This window comes from Canis lupus, chromosome 8, assembly GCF_003254725.2.
Source record: "Canis lupus dingo isolate Sandy chromosome 8, ASM325472v2, whole genome shotgun sequence".
In the NCBI taxonomy this organism is placed as follows: Eukaryota; Metazoa; Chordata; class Mammalia; order Carnivora; family Canidae; genus Canis; species Canis lupus.
The window spans coordinates 43533863-43557126 of record NC_064250.1 but is presented as its reverse complement, the minus strand read 5'-3'; the positions used below and the strand labels follow the sequence as shown (position 1 = coordinate 43557126).

The 23264-nt window shown below is 45.7% G+C and overlaps 1 protein-coding gene across 4 annotated transcripts in view; it reads right to left on the bottom strand.

Moving 5' to 3' along the window:
* The window catches only part of SUSD6 (sushi domain containing 6), a 97883-nt gene that overhangs the window by 5059 nt on the left and 69560 nt on the right, over window positions 1-23264 (bottom strand). For all 4 annotated transcript variants that reach the window (XM_025444180.3, XM_025444182.3, XM_025444181.3 and 1 more), the window contains 3 exons: window positions 6420-6617; window positions 5290-5428; window positions 1305-1732 (listed from right to left, as the gene is read on the bottom strand). In XM_025444180.3, the coding sequence (XP_025299965.1) occupies window positions 1305-1732; window positions 5290-5428; window positions 6420-6617 (765 nt within the window). The remainder of the gene's footprint in view (window positions 1-1304; window positions 1733-5289; window positions 5429-6419; window positions 6618-23264) is intronic.

Here is a 23264-nt window from a genome sequence, read left to right as displayed (position 1 = left end):
TGGGTTCTCAAAAATGCTTGTTCAATAAATGGAACAAAGCAAGGGAGCAAGGAGAAGAAGGGAGAAGAGCAGGCACCATCAAGGCTCCTTAGGAGAGGTAAGGGTCAAGAAGTGCATTTGGGACATGTGTCAGTTTGTGCAGACACATAATATGTATAGCTGGCTATCCCTAGGGTCACTAGCTTCCACCTTTAGACCTGGGTCAACTGTGTAATGACCCCTTCCTAGCTCTATATCCTACCAAGAAAAAAGAAGGCACGCTGTTGACTTCAGGAAAACTCCTAAATGTGATGTGCATTCAAGAATTTCCAACTTCTTTGCTTTCATTTACTCTAAGCCTCAGACATTAACTTTGCCCAGGGCTCCCAGGGTACATACTGTTTCCTCGCTGGCTTTTGGAGGAGCCTGGTAAGGGCAGAAGTCTCATTGTCCAAAGGGAAACACATAGGTCTAACCTGCATCTTGGACCACGCTGGGGTTTCATGTAAAGATATTGTTTAAAGTGACTGAGTCAATCCCAATATTTAATTCTCCAGGGTCCAGAAAAGGCAGACAGGTCAGGAAGTGGCAATTTCCTTCTACAGCTGGCTTGCCACAGAGAACTGGAAGTCACCCGAGAGGCAGCATGGCACTGTGGGGTTATCAACACAGGCTCAGAGCCAGATCCATCCAACTTCAAATCCCAGCTCAGCCACTTACCAATGGGCAAGTGACATACATTCTGGCCTCAGTTTCCTCATCTGTAAAGTATGGATGGTAATAATACCAACTTCTCACAATCACTGTGAGGTTTAACTGAGACAGTGCAAGAAAACTGACTAGCACAAGAGTGGCATACTCCTGTTTAAAATGAAAGTGCTGAATACCTGGAAGAGAGACCAGATCTAGTTTTCTCTGTAATATGACCCCATACCTCCTTGTCACTCCAATCCTTTCAGGAACATAAGAATTATAACATAAGAACAGGCCCCACTCCTGCCTCCAACCAGCTGTCCTCCTTTTGATTTAGCACAGCCCTTTGACCACACATAGTTCTTTGACCACAAACTCCAAACTATCAAGATTCAGACAACAGTCAAAAGTCTCCTATTCAAAAAATAGTAATAAATAAAAAAGCCTCCTATTCAGGAGAGCCCAAGGCCCCACCGGGAGTGGAGGGTAAGACCTTATTTTGTAAGCTAATCCACGAGGTATTATTTTCCTTTGCCCCTCAGGACCCAATTATTAGGAAGGCTCACAGTCCTCCTCACTCCCAGCAAGGTCCCCGAGCAGCTCATAATTCATGATCGGTGCAGACCACCTACCATCTGTGTAGTCCTCCGATGTGAGGGATAAAAGGCTTTGTATGTCACTGTTCTCTGAATCTGGGGCTTCTTTGTATGCCACTCGGCTATTCCCTGAGCCGGCCACCCAGGAAGAGGTGGTTGCCTGATGCACCATCACAGTCTCTGAGCCCTGAGAGCCCCAGGCTTCACACAGTCCAGACTGGCCTGGGGCCTCCTCCTCTCCACCTGCAGAGGAACAGGCCCCCTGGTCCTGCAATTGCTGCTCCCTTGGCCCGTTCCTTCCACCGGGCCCAGATCCTTCGGACAGCACAATCTGTACCCTGGGGTCAGCAGGTGGCACACAGTGACCGGAACTGCCATACACAGCTTCCTCATATGACGGTAGCGCAACCTGGACTCCATCCACCATGATGGACACCTGGTCGCCAGATACCCCCTGGTCGCGCCTGCATTCAGGGGAGGAAAAGACAGAGGAAGAATTAAAATACATACAAATAAATACCATAACACCAACAATACCAACCATTTTTGAGTGCTTACAATGTGCCAGGCATTAAGTGCTTTTTCCCACTGAACCCATCGCCTGAGCCCTGTCAGGTACAGATTCACCAAGAATACAAATGAGGCTCAGAGAAGTCAACCTGCCCAGTCACATCACTGGTAAGGGAGGAAGCAGGGATATGAATCCAGTTCCACCTACTTTCTGAGACTCTGTTCTTACCCTCTGGGTACATGGGCACCTTGCCTTCTTGTCCTGCACAAAAACTAGGAATGTACAGACCTAAAAATGAAGCCATCATTCAGCACAGGTAGGAAGAAAGTAAGGGCATAATGCTTGCATTATCTGTGAATATAATGTCTAAAAACTTTATGTGAGTATACTCTGTGGTATGTGAATTAAAACTCCATAAAATAGTTTTTTTTTTTTTTTTTTTTTTTTTTTTTTTTAAGGACAGGATGAAGAAGCACTGTGGTCTTGAAATGAGACACTGGAGTTGAAACCTGAAGAATTTTGTTTTTTTGACTCAGTTACTTTTCTTTTTAACTTAAAAAATTATTTGTAAATTATAACACAAGCACAAAAATAGAAACATGTACAATTTATTGTTTTATCTCAAAAGTAACTGGTGTATTAACCCTTACTGAGGTCAAGACAGAGAATGCTGCTGGCGCCTGCATATACCCTTGTTTCTGTCCTTATGACCTTCTCCTCCCACACACCAAAGTAACCACTACCCTAACTTACATGCAAATCATTCCTTTGCTTTCTGTTTCAATGGCTTTATTGCCTACACATGAACACCTCAACACTACAACTGACTTCTTCTTTTTGATCTTGATATGAATGGGATATATAATGAATGTATGTGCATATATGTGTATGTGTATCTGGTTTCCTCACCTCAACTTCACGTGTGAGATTTACTCATGCGAGTACCTTTCTGGGGATCACTTTTTTTTTTTAATTTTATTTATTTATTCATAGACACAGAGAGAGAGAGAGGCAGAGAGGGAGAAGCAGGCTCCATGCAGGGAGCCCGACGTGGGACTCAATCCCGGGTCTCCAGGATCACACCCCAGGCTGCAGGCGGCGCCAAACCGCTGCACCACCAGGGCTGCCCTGGGGATCACTTTTTGATACACATGCACACTTTTTTTCCTGAAACACTTTGAAAGTAAGTTATTTTGCTAAATAAAACATTACTTAGACCCTCCTCCCAAGAACCTCCTTTTCTATGTAACTGCAACATTATTATGTCCCTGAAACGGAACAATGGTAGAAGACTATAATATGAATTTTCCTAACTACCCCCAAATATATTTGTTTCAGCTGCTGTTTTCTCCATTTTTCTCAGGGATCCACTTATGGATCATGCATTGCAGTTAGTCCTATTTTCATCTGCTTTCACCTCCAACAGTCTGCTAGAGTTTCCTCATGACATTGACATTTTTTGTAGAGTCCAGGCTGGTTGTCTCCTAGAATGCCCCACAATCTGGACTGAACTGTTTCCTCAGGATGAAGACCTCAAGTCGGTGTTTGCTTGCAACACAGCGTCATCTGTGGTGTGTGTCTTCCTCAGTGTGTCACGTCAGAGACACAGAAGGTCGGGACTGGGCTGTTGTTAATTAGTTCTCAGTTTCCTCAGCTGTCCTTGCAGATAAAATCTGTGCCGCCCAATTCGAAGAGCACGGACACTATGAGGATGACAGTGGTACTCAGAAATGCGTGGAGGTTTCTGGGAGGAAGGGAACAGATGGCAAGGTGGCATAGAAACCAGTGTGCAAAAAAAAAAAAAAAAAAAAGAAAGAAAGAAACCAGTGTGCATTCTGGCAGGCACTTCTGTTGTTCAAAATACTTTGGTTTGTTTAAAACATAGTATATGTGCACAGTATAAAATTTAAATAGAGGGCAGCCCCGGTGGCTCAGTGGTTTAGCGCCGCCTTCAGCCCAGGCCTGATCCTGAAGTCCCGGGATCAAGTCCTGCATCGGGCTCCCTGCATGGAGCCTGCTTCTCCCTCTGCCTGTGTCTCTGCCTCTCTCTCTCTCTCTCTCTCTCTCTCTCTCTCTCGTAAATAGATAAGTAAAATCTTAAAAATAATAAAATAAATTTAAAAAGTAAAATTTAAACAGAGTCCGTATTAAAAACCAAATTGTTCTTCCACTCAAGTCAGGAAAAATCAGCCCATTACTTTTAGCACACCGGATAACACAGACGGAAAACACTCCCTAATGTGGATGAAATGACAGAGATCAGCCTGACTTTACGTGGAAATAGCCCATTCTTTCAAGTAAACACTCCCTTCCAGATCTTTTTTATTTACTAATTGTCTAACAACCCTTAAGAAACATAGCTGTGATTTTCTACCCCAAACAAAAAATAAAAGGAGACAGAAAAATCACACACAGTACATAAAGATTAAACTTAGCCTGGGCCTTGTTTGTCAATTCCAGACCAGGAAGCATTCTATTTAACAGTTTTGTTTGTTCCTCCATGCCTGTGGATGGTGACAGTGACTGATGAAGGGCTGTGAGGGCACACAAATCATGCTCGGGGAAACAGGAGCTGGTAGGGCAAGCCAAGCAACCACATAGACTGGGACAGCCCTGGAGGGGAATCCCTTCTAAGGGATACACTCAGGGCCAGCCCCCTACCATCTGCCACCTGCCCCTACACCTCATCTATCCAGTCTGGGATGATTCCTGGTTAATGCACTCAACTGGAAAAAGGAAAGGGACAAAGGCAGACAAGACTCCCCGACTCCCCCCCCCCCCCCCCCCGCCCTCTGTCTCTAATGTGGTATAATGCAGTGGCAGTCAATCTTAGCTGTGCATGAGAACCACTGGGGAAGTTTTTTAAAACCAAAACCCTAACGCCAGGCTCCCATTCCAAACCAAATTAATCAGAATGTATGGGAAGAGAGGCCCAGGTGTTGGTATCTGCATTTAACTTCCGGGAGGTGCCTCTACGTCCAACAAGGACTGGAATTAGGGGGACAGGACAGTGGCTTGTAAACATGAGCCTGCATGAGAAATCACCTGGGGGGCTTATGAAACTGAGTCGCTGGGACTCAGCCCCAGTTTCTCATTTAGTTGGTCTGGGGTGGGGCCTGACAATTCTCTTTCCTAACAAGTCCCCAGGTAATGCTGAAGCTGCTGGAACCACACTTTGAGAACCACTGATGTAGGGCACATGACATGACTAGGAGGTTGGAGAGATTTACTTTTAAACCTCCAGGTGGTCATCATCTAGAGGGATGGCCCTGACTTAACTTCTCTGAGCCTCGGTCTCCTTATCTGCAGTGTTCTTGTGAGGATTAAGCTAATGCATGCAGTCATCAGCACAGCGGCAGGAAAAGCCAGGAATTGAACACATGGGAGGGCCCTCCCCTTCCCCTGGGCACACATAGCAGGAGCAGCTGCCAGGCTCACTATCACCCATCTGCAGTCAGGGGCCAGTGCCCCCCCGCCCCCACACCTGCCGTGTCCAGCCTCAGGACTCACCTGCTGTGATGGAAGGACTTCAGCTTCGGCTGCAGCAGCACAAACAGCACCACAAGGAGGAGAATGAGTGCCACGGAGCTGGCGGTGGAAGCCACTATGGACAGCGTGGGGACCCCGAGGGATGTGTGGGCATCTTTGTCTACAGAAATAAACAATCAGCAGCAGTGTGTTATCCCTAGGCCCATGACAAGTGAGCCCTGCAGCCAATCTTGTTAGAGGTTCCCTGCATAGTGCCATGACCACAACCATTTTAGGGGTCTGAGTGGGAAGCAGCTTTCTTTTATGCACAAGGAAAAGGGCCATTTCCCTATCCTGTTCCCAAATCTAAAATTCACTTCAGACCTCTAAGGACCATCTCACACCTAAGCTCACACACCCCTAGAGATCTGACCTTTACAAGCCACTTCTGATCCTGTCCTCAGTAGCAGGTTGGTGGACATCAACCATCTCCATGGACACAGTGTTCCACCATCCCAGGTCCCGCCCATGTTTTCACCCATGTGGCAGGAATACTGGTAAGAACTCAGCTGTGATAAACCCCTGTTCTAAGATCCTGTAACTTTAGTTGTAAATCTCAGGCTGGTCCTCACCCCTCCCTGTGGTGTCATGGTCTTAGGGCCCAAGTGTGAAGCACAAAGATGGCTGTATGACACACACTTTCCTGCAGGCAGTTGGATTTTCCTGTCATGCATGACAGGAGGAGGCAGGAGGGGGAAGGTCTTCTGTCCAGCTGGACTGTAGCTCTATAACAAAAGTCCATTTCCATTCAAAGAAAAATAATATAAAAGAGACACTCCAGAAGGTGTTAGCAGAACACGGTCAAAGGTCACCAGTACTGGGCTGGGCAAACAGGAGATGCTGAGCATCAAAGGGACTTTACACAGCAGAACAGATGCCTCAGTAAAGCTACTGAGCCCCTTGGTGGCTCAGTTGAAATGCAATGGGACACGCACCATCAACCCCAGATGTCTTTCACAAAGACATGAAATCCCAAAGGGAGGGAGGCCGCAGGGCATTAAAGGACCTATAATGCCCCATGGCACAGGTGCTGTGGAGGAAGTGGACCACTGCCCATCAGTGTAAAGGAAGCAGAACCCCGGCAACCCCCCTTTCTCATCTGCCAGACTGACCCTCGTTGAGACGGCAGCTGACCTCCATGGCTGGCTTCCATTCCCCATTCTTACAGGTCAGGTACTTGTAATCGCCCTTCAGCACGTAGCCCTCGGCACACAGATACTCGATGACGCTGCCCGCATTCAGGGGATCTCTGCAAGGCCGGGGGTGGCAGATGTAGCCACCATTCTCTGGCTCCGGGGGCAGGGAGCACACTGCAAAGACAGAGAGGGTGCACGGTGCTGCAGCAGTGGGGTTTTCCAGTGGGAATCCTGTCGAGGACGCTGAGTAGGAGAGTTCTGCAGGCCTCAATAGGAAACACTAGAGGAACCAAGTGCTCCCTTGGAAAGGCTGTTGAACAAACTGGAAATTCAGGTGGCCAATGACAAAGGGAAGCACGCGGGTGACCGGAAAAGTCTGGCTGTTCACAAAGTTGCCCCATCCCTCCGCACATGCCTTGAGAGGACTACATCCATAAGGGAGGGACAGACTCTGACAAAGTTGTGAACTCACAGAGATCTAGCACATAATACATTTTTGATAAAACCTACTGAGACACACAACAAATCTGAGTGAAAGGTGGTAAAATACTGCCAACCTAGGCAGGGGACACATTAGCCCTGTTTCCAATATCAATATCAGCAAGGACTCCATTGTGTGACTAAAACCTGCCTTCATGGCCTGAGAGGAGATTTTTTTTTTTTTTTTTTTTTTTTTTTATGATAGTCACAGAGAGAGAGAGAGAGAGGCAGAGGCACAGGCAGAGGGAGAAGCAGGCTCCATGCACCGGGAGCCCGACGTGGGATTCGATCCCGGGTCTCCAGGATCGCGCCCTGAGCCAAAGGCAGGCGCCAAACCGCTGCGCCACCCAGGGATCCCTGAGAGGGGATTTCTGATGGATTCCTAGGCCCCCTCTCAAGCCTTCACCTCCTGGAGTAGTCATTGCCAGCACTTGTCTTAGTTTCATAGTAAAGCCCACATTTTTTGTTCAGGTAGGACTATTTACCTTTAAAAGCTGACAGCTCCAAAAAATAGTTATCATCACTCCCCTTTGTCGACGAGGACACTGGCCCACAGAAGTTAAATGACTTGTAGCCTAGCATAAGGCAGTGTGAAGGGCAGACATCCTGGCGGAGTCTTGTGATTCTAAAATCTGTGCTCTCTCCCACCAGCAGATACTGCTTTCACCCCATGAGCTGAGTGGGCCTGTAAGAAGTGTGTGGGTTAAGGTTACCTCCCTTTCGAAGAGGTCAGTGAGGGAGACAGCAATGGAGCCCAAGTGTGGTGGGAACCCTGGTATAGGTAAGTTGTAGTAATAAATCAGGGGAGTGGGACAGTCTACACAGTCCGAGGAGAAGGGTGATCTCTGACGCCATGGCCTGCCCCTCCAATCCTGGACAGGTGTTGCAGAATTAAAGTCAGGCAATGGATTGTGGGGTGTGCCTAGCCATAATTGGGGGACACAGTGGGAGCACTAAAGGAAGTGCTATATGGAAGGCTGGGCTGGGGGAGAAGACACACTGGTAGGATCGCCAGGTACCATGACCTTCAATTTTCCAAAAGCCATACTAATACAAGAAAATAAAAGTTTCCAAGGGGCATTTGATTTTGCTGACAAATGCCCTGCCCCTATCCTGACTGTCACAAGAACATCAGTATGAAAATAAATACTGCTGTTTTGTTTTTTTTTTTTCACTTCCTCTAACAGACCTCAAGTCTGGCTGTGCCCTCTCCCATTCACAGGACCGCCCACCACCACTCCTTTGCACACAGATGCCCTTACAGTCTCTCACCAAATACTACTTTCCTTCAACCTACAGACTGCTAGTAAGCAAGATGCCTGCCAGCCAGGCAGGGGGGGGAAGGAGTGAGGGTCATGTTGAAAAAGAGATGACAGCTCCTTGCCTAAAAGCTGCTTATCACTGAGGTGAGGAGAAAAGACTTATCTGCAGATTTACTAGAAGACAACGCTGGGTGGGTGCCACAGGGACCTACAGGAGATGTCTGGGCAGCTTCTCTGAAACTAACAGATGAGCCCAAATAAGCCCTCCATTCCCCTTCTAGAGACCCGCCTTCTCCAGATTCTTCCCACACCACCCACCTCACCCAGAGTCTTGAATGGGTGACCCACCCACCACACTCCTTCTGGTGCCGCCTGCAACTTTGGCCAACTAGTTCAAAGAGCTGGCCAGCTGGATTTCAAAAGAAACCTTTTTTGCAAAAGGCTTTACTCTTTACACTTTCTCTCTTTTGTTTAGGGCAACAAGCCTGCCACAGATCCCCCAGCTCCTCTAAGACTGTGTCTAATCGGGTCATTTCCGAGGCGTAATTAACACTGAGCACTCCAGGGCAGCTCCTGAAAGCAGGCAGGACCCACTCACATGTCCAGTGTGCTTGGAAAGACGGACTTGGTGGAAGAGCTGCTGATTTTAAAGCCACTCCTGCTTTGCTGGTATTCCAGTCCAACTGTACAGAATCTCAGAGAGGAACCCTGGAGATCACCTAGCATTCATTTGATCAGTGAAGAAGAATGAGGTCTACAAGAAGTGACTTGCAATTCAATTTCATTTCAATTCAACTCTTATTTATTGATTACTGTGTAGAGGTCATTGTACTACTATGCTCTGCAAAAGGATAAAAAATGTAAGCACTTCAGGTACTTAGAGCCAAATATCGACATGACAAATAAGTACACACCTATATTTTAAAAGTTGTTTTCTTTATGGCTTCTGGGTTTTGTGTCTTAAGGACATTTTCCTTTCTCTGAGATTATAAACATACTCCCCACTGTTTTCTAGAGTGGGCCTTTGTTATGTAAATAATGCTTTACTGATAAAAAATCATAGGAAATACATACACATGACATAAAATTCAAAAAGAAGGGGGTATGGTGGAAAGTAAGCCCTCTTCTGTCCCCAAGTCACTCAGTTCCTCTCTTCAAAGGCACTGCACCCATTTCTTCCATATTCTTCCAAAGATACTCCACACAGACATTATAATACACCTCAAAGTAAGTAATTAGTACCACAAAACAGCACACAGCAGAAGAGACCACATCTTGTGTAGGACTCGGCAAGGTTCATTTATGGAGGAGGCAGCATTTCAAGTGGGGCTTTACCTAACAGAAGAAGGTTTAAGCAAATGCATAGAGGTAGGAAAGGGTAAGCAAATGCAAAGAGGTAGGAAAGGGTAGGTGAAGTCTAGAAAGCATCAAGCAGCCCCAGGTAGCTGGGTTGCATAATACAAGAAGGAAAATTCAGAAGGGATAAAAAAAATGACAAGCAATGAAACCATCTTGCAGAGGGCCTTGACTTCAACAGGAAGTGTTAGTACTATGTTCAAAGGACAAGGGGAGCTTCTGAGGGGTCTTGAGTAGGGTAGAATTACAAGAGGAGCTGAATCTGATCAAAGATGGACAGAGTTGGAGAGAGGCTTCAAGTATGTCAATAGGACAGCAACCCTAATATATTAAGATAAGTGCACACAGGTTATTTTATGTTCCCTATGAAGGTCAGACAAAGGAAATGAGCTAAAATGCATTGGGCTCATCGCAAAAAGGTTGCCCCAGGTCCAAGGGAGTAAGGAGGCTGTAGAAGTAAAAACAAAAAGGGGGGTGGGGTTAGAGGCAAGGTCATTTTAAGACACCAAGAACACAAGAAAAAATATGGCTCTCTTGCCTAGTCAAGCAGCAGTGGGAGAATCATGGCAAAGAGCAGGTGTTCGAGAGGACCCTCTCAGTGATGCCTGGGTTAACAAGAAAGGGAAGAACATCAGGAAGAGCAAATAATCACCCGGGGGCTTCTGGAAGTCATCCTTCTGGGCAAGAGGCTGACTTAATCTGTGCATCAGACTCATTTTCTCTGACAACCCTAGGTCCACAGAGGAAGTTTGAAGCTCTGTTCTCAACCTCAAGAAGACAATGAACTCATCTGATTTGGCAAAGCTGCAGAATTTTAAAAAGAGAAGGAGAAAGCCAGAAGAAGATAGAAATTTTACAGGAAAAAAATCAATTAATTCTCCTTAGCTTCCTTCTCTGCTTTCCATTATCTTCTGCAGCCACTTAGGCCTCCAGTGAGCACAGGAAGCAGCAATGTAATTCTTTAGGGGCCGCAGAGTGCCGGGCACACAGCAGCCATTCAGAGAAAGGCCATCCAATCGGCTGGAGGGGAGTAGACAGAGTAGACACTACATAAGCTGGCTGATCCTTCCACCTCCAACTCATTGCAGCCTAAAACTCTCAGCAGAAAACAAGAACCCTGGATCAGCCCCTCTAAATGGGTTTTGCTTTTGTTGTTTTGGGGACCAGCCTTTTAGGAGGAAGAGGCAATAAACAACTTTGTAAGATTCTGTAACAAGCAAATTAAAGCGAGCTCCAGGAGGGAGCCCAGGATTAAATTGTTTGGGTTTAATAAACTGAACAAGCACTTGAGCCCCTGCAAAAACGAGGTGTGGGGAGTCAGGAGTACGAATGTCACCTTGAGGAGGGGTAAGAGACATTTAAACACCTGGTGCATTTTTTTTAAAAGATGTTATTTATTTATTCATGAGAGACACAGGAGAGAGGCAGAGACATAGGCAGAGGGAGAAACATGCTCCCTACAGGGAGCCCCATGTGAGACTCAATCCCAGGTCCCCCGGGTCAGGACCTGAGCCAAAGTCAGACATTCAACCATTGAGCCACCCAGGCACCCCTACCTGGTGCATTTAAAAAGAAAACTCCACAGAAGAGGTTTCTGGCTGACGTCAGTTATCAAAAAAACACCATATACTCCCAAGCACTGGGACTGAGGTTGTAAGAAACTGTCCGTGTTCACTCACAGGTCTGAAACAATGCTTTAGGCTAAAATCAGAGTACCATTTAGAACACAACTGAGCACAGAGAAGTAGGCGCCTAATCATCCAAAGAAAGGATGGCCAGAGAAAAGTTATCCTGGGAATTCAGGGGAGGAGAAAAAGCACCCCCCCTCCAACCCAGTATATAAACAAGGCAGCTGTCATCATCAGGGACACTACTGGAAGCAGTACTGTAAATGACCCTACTTGGTTGTAATTCCATCAGGGATTAGAGCTGGCCTCTCCCCCCCACAAGCCACCCTAAGAGGGGGCCATAAATGTAAATGTGATGGGACCATGCCCTCAAAAAACTTACAGTTTATAGAGAGGACACATACATACACACAGCCAACTCTAATGTAAAAAAAAAAAAAAAAATTAATCAAAAGAGGAAGTGTTAAAAGGTTAGCTTTTCCATTAGCCTGGGAGATCCTTGTCAGAGACCTCTTAGTCATCTGAGCACTGGTGGAAACTGGAGAAAAGGGAGACCTCAGGACAAAGAAGAGAACCAGGATCAACAAAATGAGGGGAGGAAGGAATGGATGGACATCACATATCTAGCCCAGCATTCTCCAACAGTAATACACTGTAGCTGCATAGGTAGTCCTAAATTTTCAAGGAGCCACATCAAAAAAGTAAAAGGAAACACATGAAATTTTAATAATAATCTGTTTTATTTAACCTAGTCTATATGCAAAATACATTATTGATTGCATCTCAAACATGTAATCAATACACAAATCTATCGAGATATTGAATACTTTTTTCATTAGTAAGTCTACACTTACAGCCTATCTCAAGTCAGACCAACAACAGTTGAAATTCTCAGTAGCCACCTGGGGCTTGGAGCCAGCATATTGGACAGCACAGATCGTAGAAAAGAGTCTGTGTCTCAGGGTCAGAGGAGTCTGGGGATCTGAAAGCAGTGGAGAGGGTTCAGAGCCACACCACAGGGCAAGAGATAAGAGGTGAAGCAGCATGTGGAATAAGGTAACACTGGGCCTGAGGGGCCCTAAGGTTGTTTTAAAAGGCATCGTTTATGTGCTTTTTCTCAAAATCCCTTCTTGCTATGTGAAGGTCCAATTTCTTCTAGCGCTCAATCGTTAGGAGCAGATCGAGAAAAACCAAGGTAAAAACAGACAAAAAGGGTGTTCAAATGCACATTTGGTGTTTGGGTTTGGTTTTTGTTTGTTCTGACATAAAAACAAGGGAAGTAATAATTACAGCAAATAGATAGCATATTACATGTACCACATACTCTTGTGAGCTCCCTTACCAGCAGCAGGTACTATATTTTCTCCTAAGAACAATGAAGCTCAGCTGAGTTATTTGCCACAAATCACAATTGTAAGTGACGATGCTGGATTTAATAGGCACTCTGACTCCTAGTCTGTAGACCTGACCACTAGTTGACCTGGGCCTGCTGAGGAAGACAGTAGGCTCCATTTTGTGGCTCATCCCCCAATACAGTAGGCCTGGAGCTTTTGGAACATCTAGCTACTCTGTATGGGAAAGGAAAAGTCATACTATAGTGTGAAAAGGCTAGCTACCTACGGAGTAGCTACCGAGAACCTACCGAGAAAGTTCAGAGAGGACACACCGGATAAATTTAAAGAGGCAAAGCTAGGGAGTAATGATCACATATGACTATAGTCAAAAAGGTTTCTTTTGAGGCTGCCTTTAAAAAAATCTCAGTACTAAAAAAAAAAAAAAAAAAATCTCAGTACTAACATTTATTGACCATCTACTAAATGCCAAGCACTAGTCCAAGTACTTTACATGTGTAACTCATTTAAGTTTCACAAAGACCCTGTAAGAAACATATTATTACAACATTATACAGATGGGCAAATTGAGTAAGAGAAGTGAAGAAACTTGCTCAAGGACACAGAGCAGGAAAGGGGCAGAATTGGGATCTGAAACCAGAAAGGGTGACGTGCCCCTCCATGGCCCTGGGCAGTAACAGAGGGTCTTTGAGCCCCTTCTCCTCCCATACCCACATCCTAGAGAAGGAGCCCAGTGACAAAGACAGTCTGGGTACTGCCTGTGAGCCTCAGTTTCAGTACACGATGGGACTGAACCAGATGACCTCTGAGGTCTCTTCTGACATCTGCAAATCTATCTGAAGTTGGTTGAATGGCTGGCTTCACCATCAAGGTTCCTTCATCAAAGTCCTATAGCCACGGTGGTTTTAAATTGAGCACAAGGTACGAGAGGCTTGAGAAGCATCCTGTCTGTGCAGAAACTCCCACATCCTTCTGGGTGGATTCCTGCCTCGGGTGTGTAGTGGGAACAGGGAGACAGGCTGGAGTTGTTCACTTACTCAAGCAATACCCAAGGGTTGCTTCTGTCCACGGCTCTCCCTGGCTTTCTGCCTTCCTGACACCCCACTCAAATTGTTAAAAGTCTAAAACAGGGGGCACTGAGAGGGAAGAGACAATTTCTCATGCCATTTACAACCTTCCTCTCCTCTAAGACAAACCTTCCCAGCAGTCAGACAGGAAGCCATTGTCCAGCCAGGATCCCTTTTCTCATGAGAACTTCCCATGCGCTGGGGGAGGGCCAGACTGCCACAGCTCAGGCCTTTCCCAGGGTGTGGCCCTGGCACTGGGGCAGGGGAGAGGATGGGGAACCCTACCCATGGCTTAGGCTGCTCCTACTCCTCCTCCCAGATCCCCACCTCCATTTTCCCTGAGAGAGGCTTAGGGGAAGCCCTGCACCAAGACTGGCTTCAGAGCCTGTCAGTCTTGTCTTGAACTCCCTCCCTCCCTCCCTCCCTCCCTCCCTCCTTCCTTCCCTCTCACAGGAAAGGGGAAATGCCAGCCATGGCTTCAGAGCCAATGAGGAGGGGCATCTTTACTGCACCCTGCTGCAGACAAGACACTCCTAGAACCTGGAAGCAGCCAGCAAAGTCCTCAGTCGTTCTGAAAGAAGAAGTGCTGTTTCTCTCCTGTGCCAGAAACTCTGACCTGAAAGCACAAGGGTCAGCTGGAACCCCACCCATCCTTCGAGATTCAGTTTCAAGGTCACCCACTCCAGGAAACCAGTCCAAAGAGCACTGTCAGGGAGAACAATGCAGCACAGGGTAGCACTTACCAGCAAGGGCCTAGAATGAGAGCAATGGAATCATACTGCTGACAGTAACCCACTGTGTGGGCTTGGGCGTATCTTTCTGATTCCTCAGTCCCCTTGCTTGTAAAATAGGGATACTAAAGTACAGGTATCTACCTACAGAGAGGCTGCGCAGGTTAATCACAGATACACAGGTAAAGCACCTGCTGGCTCTGTCACACACTAAAGTGTTCGATAAACAGCAGCTTTAGTATTCCTCCTCGGTGTTCCCATAACATCTTCATTCTTCTCTATAATAAACTATCACCATAGTGTTGGCTCTACAACAATTACTTTCTCACAGGTCAGTCCTTTCCCCACCTCTCCACTAACCCCACCCACCCACCTAAGCCACAGGGTACGTATTCTGCTCATTTCTGTTTCCCCAGATCTTGGCATAGAATCTGGCAGACAGTAGATGCTTAGTAGAAAACTGCATTGACTTGCAAAATTCTGCCCACATTTCAAGGCACTGTCATGTTTTTAACTGCAAAGGGCCATGTGATTTCTGATTTGACATGAGCAAGAACAGATAACAGCAAAGAGAATCCCTATGCATGATATATCTCATGTTCTCTAAATTTGGTATATACCATAAATATATACTCCTGACCTAATAAGATTAGGGCCAGGGTGGGTCAGAGCATGGTCTTGGATGTCAGCCAGATGAATCTAGGTTTGACCCAGGGGCCCAATCTATAACCTTGTCAACTGCTTGAATCATTTTGAGTCTTACTTCTTGACAGTGATTCCCACCCACAAGTAGTGTTTTAGAGGAAGGTTAAAACTGCTTACCTAAAAGATACTTGAATGAGGCCTGGAACATATGAGGCACTAATGAACTTTACATTCATTTTCACATAGCAAACTAGACCCTTACCTCTTGTTTTTGGAATGCGGTAGGGCAAAGGCTTTGGCAAAGATAAGAGAAAAGGTTGTTGTAGGACTGTCTGGAGACAGGACACACAGCAAATAGAGCAGGATGGGCACTTTGGCAGGGGTCTTTCTTTGCTTTCCCCTTGCTCCAGCTCAGTAACACCAGCCCCTTTTCCCATTTTCTTTCTCAGCAGTACAGCCTGGGCTGCTCTCTTGACTGACAAATGGCCTCCATATGGCCTGTTACCCTTTCACCTCCTGTTCTTGCAGCTCAGGGACCCAGGGGAACAGCTGGCCAGCTCTGGCTGCGCCCCCACCACTCCCTCTCCTACTATAATAACTGCTAAAAGAAGGGCAGCCAGGAGGACCACTGGCTTTCAACCTACTCCCTCCAGGCCAGGCATCACCCAGTGCAGTGACCTACAGAGCACATCCCATATGACAGAGGGATGACAGTGCGACAACACATGACCACTCTATGTGCGTGAACAAATGTTACCATGTACCCCCTTGATAATGGTAGTGAAAGGGTTAAGGGAAAGCAGAGGATGTTTGTTTTTCTTTTTTTCAGCAACTGCTACTTCCTGGTCTCATCTCCTTCACCCTATCATCTAACTAAGCTGCACGCGTGTTTGCTTTCCCCTCTCAGAATTCCCTCCTCCAAGAGGATGCAGGCTAGTCCTCTGGAGAGAGGCCTCAGTCTGCTGCCTAAGGCACTGTCCAACTCCAGAAGGATAAATGATAAACAGGAGATAATTAGCAGTCTGGCTTGGAGTTTGAAGCAGGGTTGGACTCAGGCACAAAGATCAGAGCTGTGGTTCCATTTCCAACTCTACTGGAACTCCTAGTGCCAAGGCCAGTGCCAAGTACACACAGGAGGCCTTCAAGAAACACAAATTTAAATTTAAGACAAATCTAATGATTTCTGTTGTCCAACAGAGTAGGAGTAGAAAAGAGAAAGAGAATTAACATGTATTACCAGGCACTACCCTGGGCACTTTAAAGCTACCATCTATTGACTTCTCCTGCCCTACCCGGAAGGTGGTCGAATGCTTGGTTTGCTCAGATGAAGAAACTGAAGCTTTAAAAAATTTAGTAATGGTCTGATGTTACCTGGCTACTAAACATTAAGAGTATGGATTCAAACTCTGGTTTGCCCTTCTCCTTCTTATACAGAAGCTCCTTGATTACAGGTGCAAGCAGAAAAATTTACTCCACGATCTACAAAGTTATAACATGGGGGTGGGGTATGTCTGACAAAAGTTGCAGTAATTCCTGTCGGGAGAAGAATGTGGACAGGCGAGTTTACCTGTGCCCAGAGGACTCAGCTCATATCTCAAGTGGGCCTACATTTTTTCAGGAGGTGTGGGGGGAGGCGGGGGAGGCAAGATAGACCTTTTCCTTTACTAGTCTGAGTGCAACAAACAAGCTATTAGGGACTACAGATACCAAAGCTGCAAGAGAAGAAGGTATGGGGGCATTTTCGGCTAAGAATGCAAATCTTCCTAGAGGGATGTGTGAAAGGAAGGTTGTCACTAAATGCAGAACGGGGAGAAGAATTAGACAGTAGGCTGACTTTCCGCCAGCTCCTAGAACACACGCGGTCACTGGGGCATCTCTGCTAAGTGCCCTCAAACAGTGAGTCAGGCAGCTGTTCTGCTTCTCCCAGGTGCTCAACAGGACACTGCTACTCACGGGGTCCCTACTCAACTGCAAAGAATGAAAAATAATTGGTATAAACTCTAGCTATAGATGGTGGCAGAGAGCAGCTGAGGTGATGGCCTGAATCCACCAATAAAACACCATAGTTCCTTGAAAAACACTCACCCATAATTGAGGGGTAAAGATCTGAATGGTCTTTCTGAAGAAAGACGTGATTGGTATCCTTGTGACACAGAAGGTACAACCAACAGACTGTGAATCTAAGGACTGAAAATTAATTAAGGGAAATCTCACTAAAGTAGACTCGGGATGCTAGAAGGGGAGGATGGAAGAAAGGATAGCCATACCCTTCAATGTCCACTACCAGAAAAATTATCAATCACAGACCTCTAACAGGACATCTCAATAGCAAGAATCATCAATTACAGGCCCCAACAGGGAAATATGCATATTGCATCTCTTACAAGAAACTGATTCCCTGCAACTCAGCCAATGAGAAATTGTCATCACCCTGAACTCTTGCTTTTTCCGATGGACTTTATTCAAAACAACCCCTCCCAATTTCCTCCTTCTCCATAAAATAAAGTTCCTCTCTTTTGTTTGTTGGACTTGTCTATAGTTTTGCCATAGTTTGCAAGTTCCGAATTGCAATTCTCTGTTATTCTTTTTTTTTTTTTTAAGATTTATTTGTTTATTCATGGGGGGGGGGGGGCAGAGACACAGGCAGAGGGAGAAGCAGGCTCCATGCCAGGAGCCCGATGCAGGACTCGATCCCGGGACTCCAGGATCGCACCCTGGGCCAAAGGCAGGCACCAAACTGCTGAGCCACCCAGGGATCCCAATTCTCTGTTATTCTTGAATAAACCCATTTTTTGCTAGTAAAATAAGAGACTTTTACTTTTAAGGTTAACAAAGGCATGCCATGAAGTGAGCACTATACATTCTGTGGGGGCTCAAGTTGGGCCTGACTCTACCATGAGGCAGGGACAGAAAATATAAAAGAAAAAAGTTTTGTTTTTCTTTTTTAGGGGGAGCAGGGGGAATGAAGTTCTTACAACCTCAGAACCAACAGGTATAAGGAACACGGTGACCTGGGCATAGGTAATCTGCAGTTACAAAGTCTACTGATCTGGATATTTTTCCTCCTCTGTCTTGTGCGGATGGGATTCTCTTCTTGAAACACTTGATGTTAAGCCACTTTGTCTCACATGGCCACCATAGGAAAAGCAGCTTGTCAAGCCTTCTTGATTTCCTTTGTACCTTCTAGAAAGGGAACTTACCACCCTGTGCTACCATCAGCTGATCAAGGATAATGAGAAGTGGAACTCTCCCAAGGTTCCCGCCCCCTACTTTTCAACATTTGGGTCTTTCTAAAGTTCTGGACCAAATGGGGCCACTGAGGTCAATGGAGAGGCTGCCTGCCACAGGGTACTCCTTTCCTCCCAGGCACAGGAAGTGAATCTTCCCCAGTTGCTTTTCTCTGAGGCTTGAATCATGCCCTTTTTAAAGAAGCTTTAAAAACAATAGGAATCCACTAAAACCCAGTAGGAGAGGGAGAAGACTTCCCAATGAGCAGGGAGCCTGACACAGGGCTCTTCCCAGGACCCTGGGATCATGACCTGAGCTGAAGGCAGACACTCAACTGACTGAGTCACTCAGGTGCCCCTGGGTGAAAGTTACTAATCCTGTTTTTTGGAAGACAAAAAGTTAAAGGGTATTTTCTGTTCACCTGTGTGACATCTGGACAGTCATCCACTGACACATAGAATGGGTGAGGATGCAACAAGCAGTATCTTCTGACTAGGAATCTTGTATTGGTCAGTCAAAAATGGTTTGGCAGAGCCAAGGGTCCAAAGACCAAGAGAGGCCAGGGAGGTGACAGGAGTGCAGGCCTCAGTTAATAAAAGCACAGTTGAGATTCCACCCCTGACTCTGACCTGGTCTGGGCCCAGACTTCACTAATCTCCCACGGTCCCTCCCTTCTGCTTATGCTCTCTGTCTCTATTTCTCTCTCAAATAAATGAATAAAATCTTAAAAAAAAAAAAAAAAAAAAAAAAGACGAAGAAGAAGATTTAAAAAAGTAGCTTTCGCCCAGAAAAATCAACAAGTGTTGATTCTTAATCTCCCTGGGTTTCACTTTCCTAGTAGGAATAACTTCATTAATTTAACAAATATCTATTAAACAACTACCTACCAATGTGCCAGGTTGGTGCTAGAAATTCAAGAGTAAATAATATATGGTTCTGCCCCTGAAGACTTTAGACTCTTTGAAAACAGAGCTCCAACTAGGTTATAGTAATACTTACTCCTCTTATCTCCTAGAGTTCATATAAGGATCACATTTATCCGATCATTTTTTTCTACAAGTTTTTACTAAGTCCCAAAGCACTGTGGCAGGCAAAGGGAGAAGGAAGGTGGGAAGATTAAAAAGATATATGCCCTATTCTCTGGGAGCTTACTGTCTAGTAAGTAACCATAATGGACACACGTTAGAATTCAACATGGCCTACAACAAAAGTTCTGAGGAAGAACTAATCCAGTGAGGAAAAGATCAAAAAGGACAGAAAAATGGTATCAGAACCCTGACCTTTGGGGGAAGCAGGACTGTGACCATGGGATAAAGGAGAGTGCGAAGAACATCTGAGGGGGAGATGAGAGCACTAGCAAAGGTAGAGAAACAAGAAGTGGTATGTGATGGAAAGCAGCAAAGGATTCCATGTTTAACAGGACACAGGTACACAGGTGGACATTTAGAAAATCAGGCTGGCACCAGAACAGGGAAGACCCTGAACACAAGGCTGAGGAACGAAAAATATTGGGTTCCTTTTCCATCAAATGAGATTTTAAGGACCCTTCCTCTTCTAAAATGCAAAAGTCATGTTGCTAATAATAAAATGAAAGCATGCTCTTTAGAACTAATCCAGTGGAAGAAGCCAGCCATATAAATGTGCCTGCCTGCTCTGGAAACTATTTTTCTTTCTTTCTTTTTTTTTTTGGAAACTATTTTTCAATGGAGCAGGGTATATTGGCATGGTGGAGTGGGGACAGGAGAAGGAGAGAGGAAAACCACGTGAGTTTTCCAGTGCATATTCATCATGTTTCCTGAGTTTGCCTAGGTGAGGGGGGGCAGGCAGGAAAGAAATGAAGGGATTGGAGCAGAGAAAAGGAACACAAAGATGTCCTGTGGCCAACTTCTTTCCCAGGGTTCACTCACATGGCAGCAGATGGCCTATCCACAGAGGACTGGATCTCAGAAAGCAGCTGCTCCCGGGTCCTGGTTCTAACAGCTGGGGTTACAGGACCTCTTTGCACAGACTGCATGCTAGAAATCAATGGGTTCCATTGTGCCTGCATGCATGCGCTCCCATGTCCAGGCTAATGCCCTATGCCTGCCTGGAACAGAGGACTGGGAAAAATAACACTACGCACTTTGGAAGACAAAGCTTGCAAATTAACAGAAAGATACAGTATTATAAAGTTCAATTTTATTTAAATTACCTTGACTTTGCTAGCAAACTATTGAGATGCTAATTATTTGAGAGATAAAGGATTTACCCCTAAAAGGGTCAATGGGTCAATGAGGGTGCAGAGGGTAGATCATAATCAGAGGAAAATCATCGCCCTCTGATCCTCCTCTTCTTTCTGCCCTAATGAATGGAGGAATCTGGCTCCACCCTATCAACCAAAAAGCAGACAGGGTTTCATGTACAAGAAAAGGGGATAAAAAATCCATAAAACCATGTGTGTGTACACAGAGGAGTGTAAGTGTACGATTACATAATTAGGCACATTAAAGTATTTATACTGCTGAGACTAAAAGCCTCTACTCAAAGGCATTCCACCAAAGTTGAAAGGGGAAAAAGAAAATAGAAAATAAAGCATCTAATTGCAATCTTCCACAAAGCCAGACATCCCCAGCTGGTGCCACAGCTGACTTCTCTTAATTAACATGTTGTAATGGCAAGTATGAAAGACACTGTATGCTTATCAACTCCATGCCGTGGCCAGCCAGCCATGGGAGAAGCCTGCAACACTGCTATAATTAAAGAGATTTTTCTCTATTATAGTACCCTGGGGTGGGATGTTGGTTATTTTTTCTTAAAAACTTAGTCTCTTCAAGCACACAACACACAGACAACTCCACACAGGAAGACAGAGGCTGAGACTGGAGAATATGAAAGAGCTCACAGCCTAGGAGCTAGCTGGTTTACTTCTGGTGGTGATTTTCTTACCTCCCCGAACTTGGGGGCTTTACCAGTTAGAGAAGGCTAGCAACGTTTGAGCACCACCAGTCTTTTAAAATAGAATCCTGCCTGACAGCTTAAAATCATAATGTATCTGAATAGAAAAAAGATGGCAGAAATTTGCATATAAATAAGTACAATGCAGGGCATAAAGGCATTAATACATCAGAGGGTAGGTCAACATAGAATGGATTCCAAAGGACAGACTCTCACAGTTCTGGAAGGGCACTGTGCACTTACCAAGACGGTTTTATTTTTGCCTCTTATTTCCACCAGAAGCTGGTTATAGGTAGTCCCCTCATTTCCCTGAAAAGGTCCCCCAAAGTCAAATAATAGGTTTACGTGTATTAAAAGGAAGTCCTGTTCTCAGAGCCAAATAGGACTGGAAAATGCCTAATTATACTCTGTCTTTTAGATACGATCTTGGACAATGTAATTTGGCAATTTTATACATTATTCTTGAATTCTGTTTATTCATCTTCACAACTGAGCGGGGCTACTGACTTACAGTCAGCAAGTGTTCACCAACACTAATGATTCCCCACTTCAGGCATGCTCACTGAATTTCAAAATCTTTTCTTCAATTAGAGCAAACTTTACAAGAACTACTCTTTTCTTTTTTTTTAAAGATTTATTTATTTATTCATGAGAGACACAGAGACACAGGCAGAGACACAGGCAGAGGGAGAAGCAGGCTCCACGCAGGAAGCCTGATGTGGGGACTTGATCCCGGGACTCCAGGATCACGCCCTGAGTCAAAGGCAGATGCTCAACCACTGAGCCACCCAGGTGTCCCAAGAACTACTCTTCTTATAACTACCATTGGCAATGTCTTTTTTCCATTTTCAACTCATCCTTACAAAATAAAGGTCCTCAAACTTCAAGGTCCTGCTCCAGCTTACATGGCCGCACAGACGGAGCTGGCGCCGGTGCTTAGAGTGTGTTGAGGCCTGGCAGGCAGCCACCCTTCATGCCGCTCAAGACTCTCTTCTCCAACTGCTGCACAAAAGTCCAAATTCATCACACAAAGGCAACTGGGGTGTCGGTTTACAACATACCAGAGTACAGGTTGTTCTGAAGACAAATGTTTAAAAGCTGGCAGCTCAGCATTCATTGCTTCAGAACCACCTCACGAGGTATCCAATTTGGATTCCTCACTTCCTCATTCCCCTGGCCCCAGAGGCCCACAGTCATTGTGGTGAACTCAGAGAAAATACATTCTTAGGTGGGCCCAGATACAAATTAGGAACGTGTCTAGGATCAAGGATTTTTGGTGCCCAGCCACACACACACACACCTGCATTCTACAAAGCAGCCAGGGCTGCGTCCAGGGCTGGGGTTCGCTCCACACCAAGGGAAGTCACGCTAGTCAGCACCTGCCACATGCCTGTTCCTCAGGATGACGGTTCATCCTGGGTTTCCCCAGCCTCTCTGCCTTGTTGATAGAAAAGTCCTGTCGCATGTGCCATCAGGGAGCCTCAGAATCTTGGCAGATACCTCGGGCCAGACAGACCCTGCAGTAGAATAAGTTAGTAGAATAATGGTTCCTTCCCTAAAAGAGGGTGACCTGGCCTATGGGAACTGGAATCGGTGTGCCTCACAATCTCTGTGCCAGGGGGTAATATCCTCTGGGGCTATCCCACATATATTTGTAGCCCTTCAGCAAAATCAAATGAAACCATACACTCCAAAACTGCACAGAAGCTGCAGAGCAACTGATTCTGAACTCTAGGCCTGCTGCCTTCCTTCCCCCTATCTGGCTCCCTCATCCCTCAGTCTTCCCATTTAGCCTCATCTCTCAGAAGACAGAGAAAAACATACGTAAAGACCACTAGACCCTTGACAAATGTGGGGCAGGGTCATTGAAAGTCAAGCCCTGTTTTAGTTAGGCAGCACCCTCTCCCTCAACTGTAATGAAGTGATTACTCAGAATAGTTTTAGCAATTTATCTACCAGCAATCCAAAGCAGAGTATCTGGGGAAAATAGGAAGAAAGCACTGGTCTTTATTTTTTATTTTTTTAAGATTTTTATTTATTTATTCATAGAGACACAGAGAAGAGAGGCAGAGACACAGAGAAGAGAGGCAGAGACACAGGCAGAGGGAGAAGCAGGCACCACGCAGGGAGCCTGACAT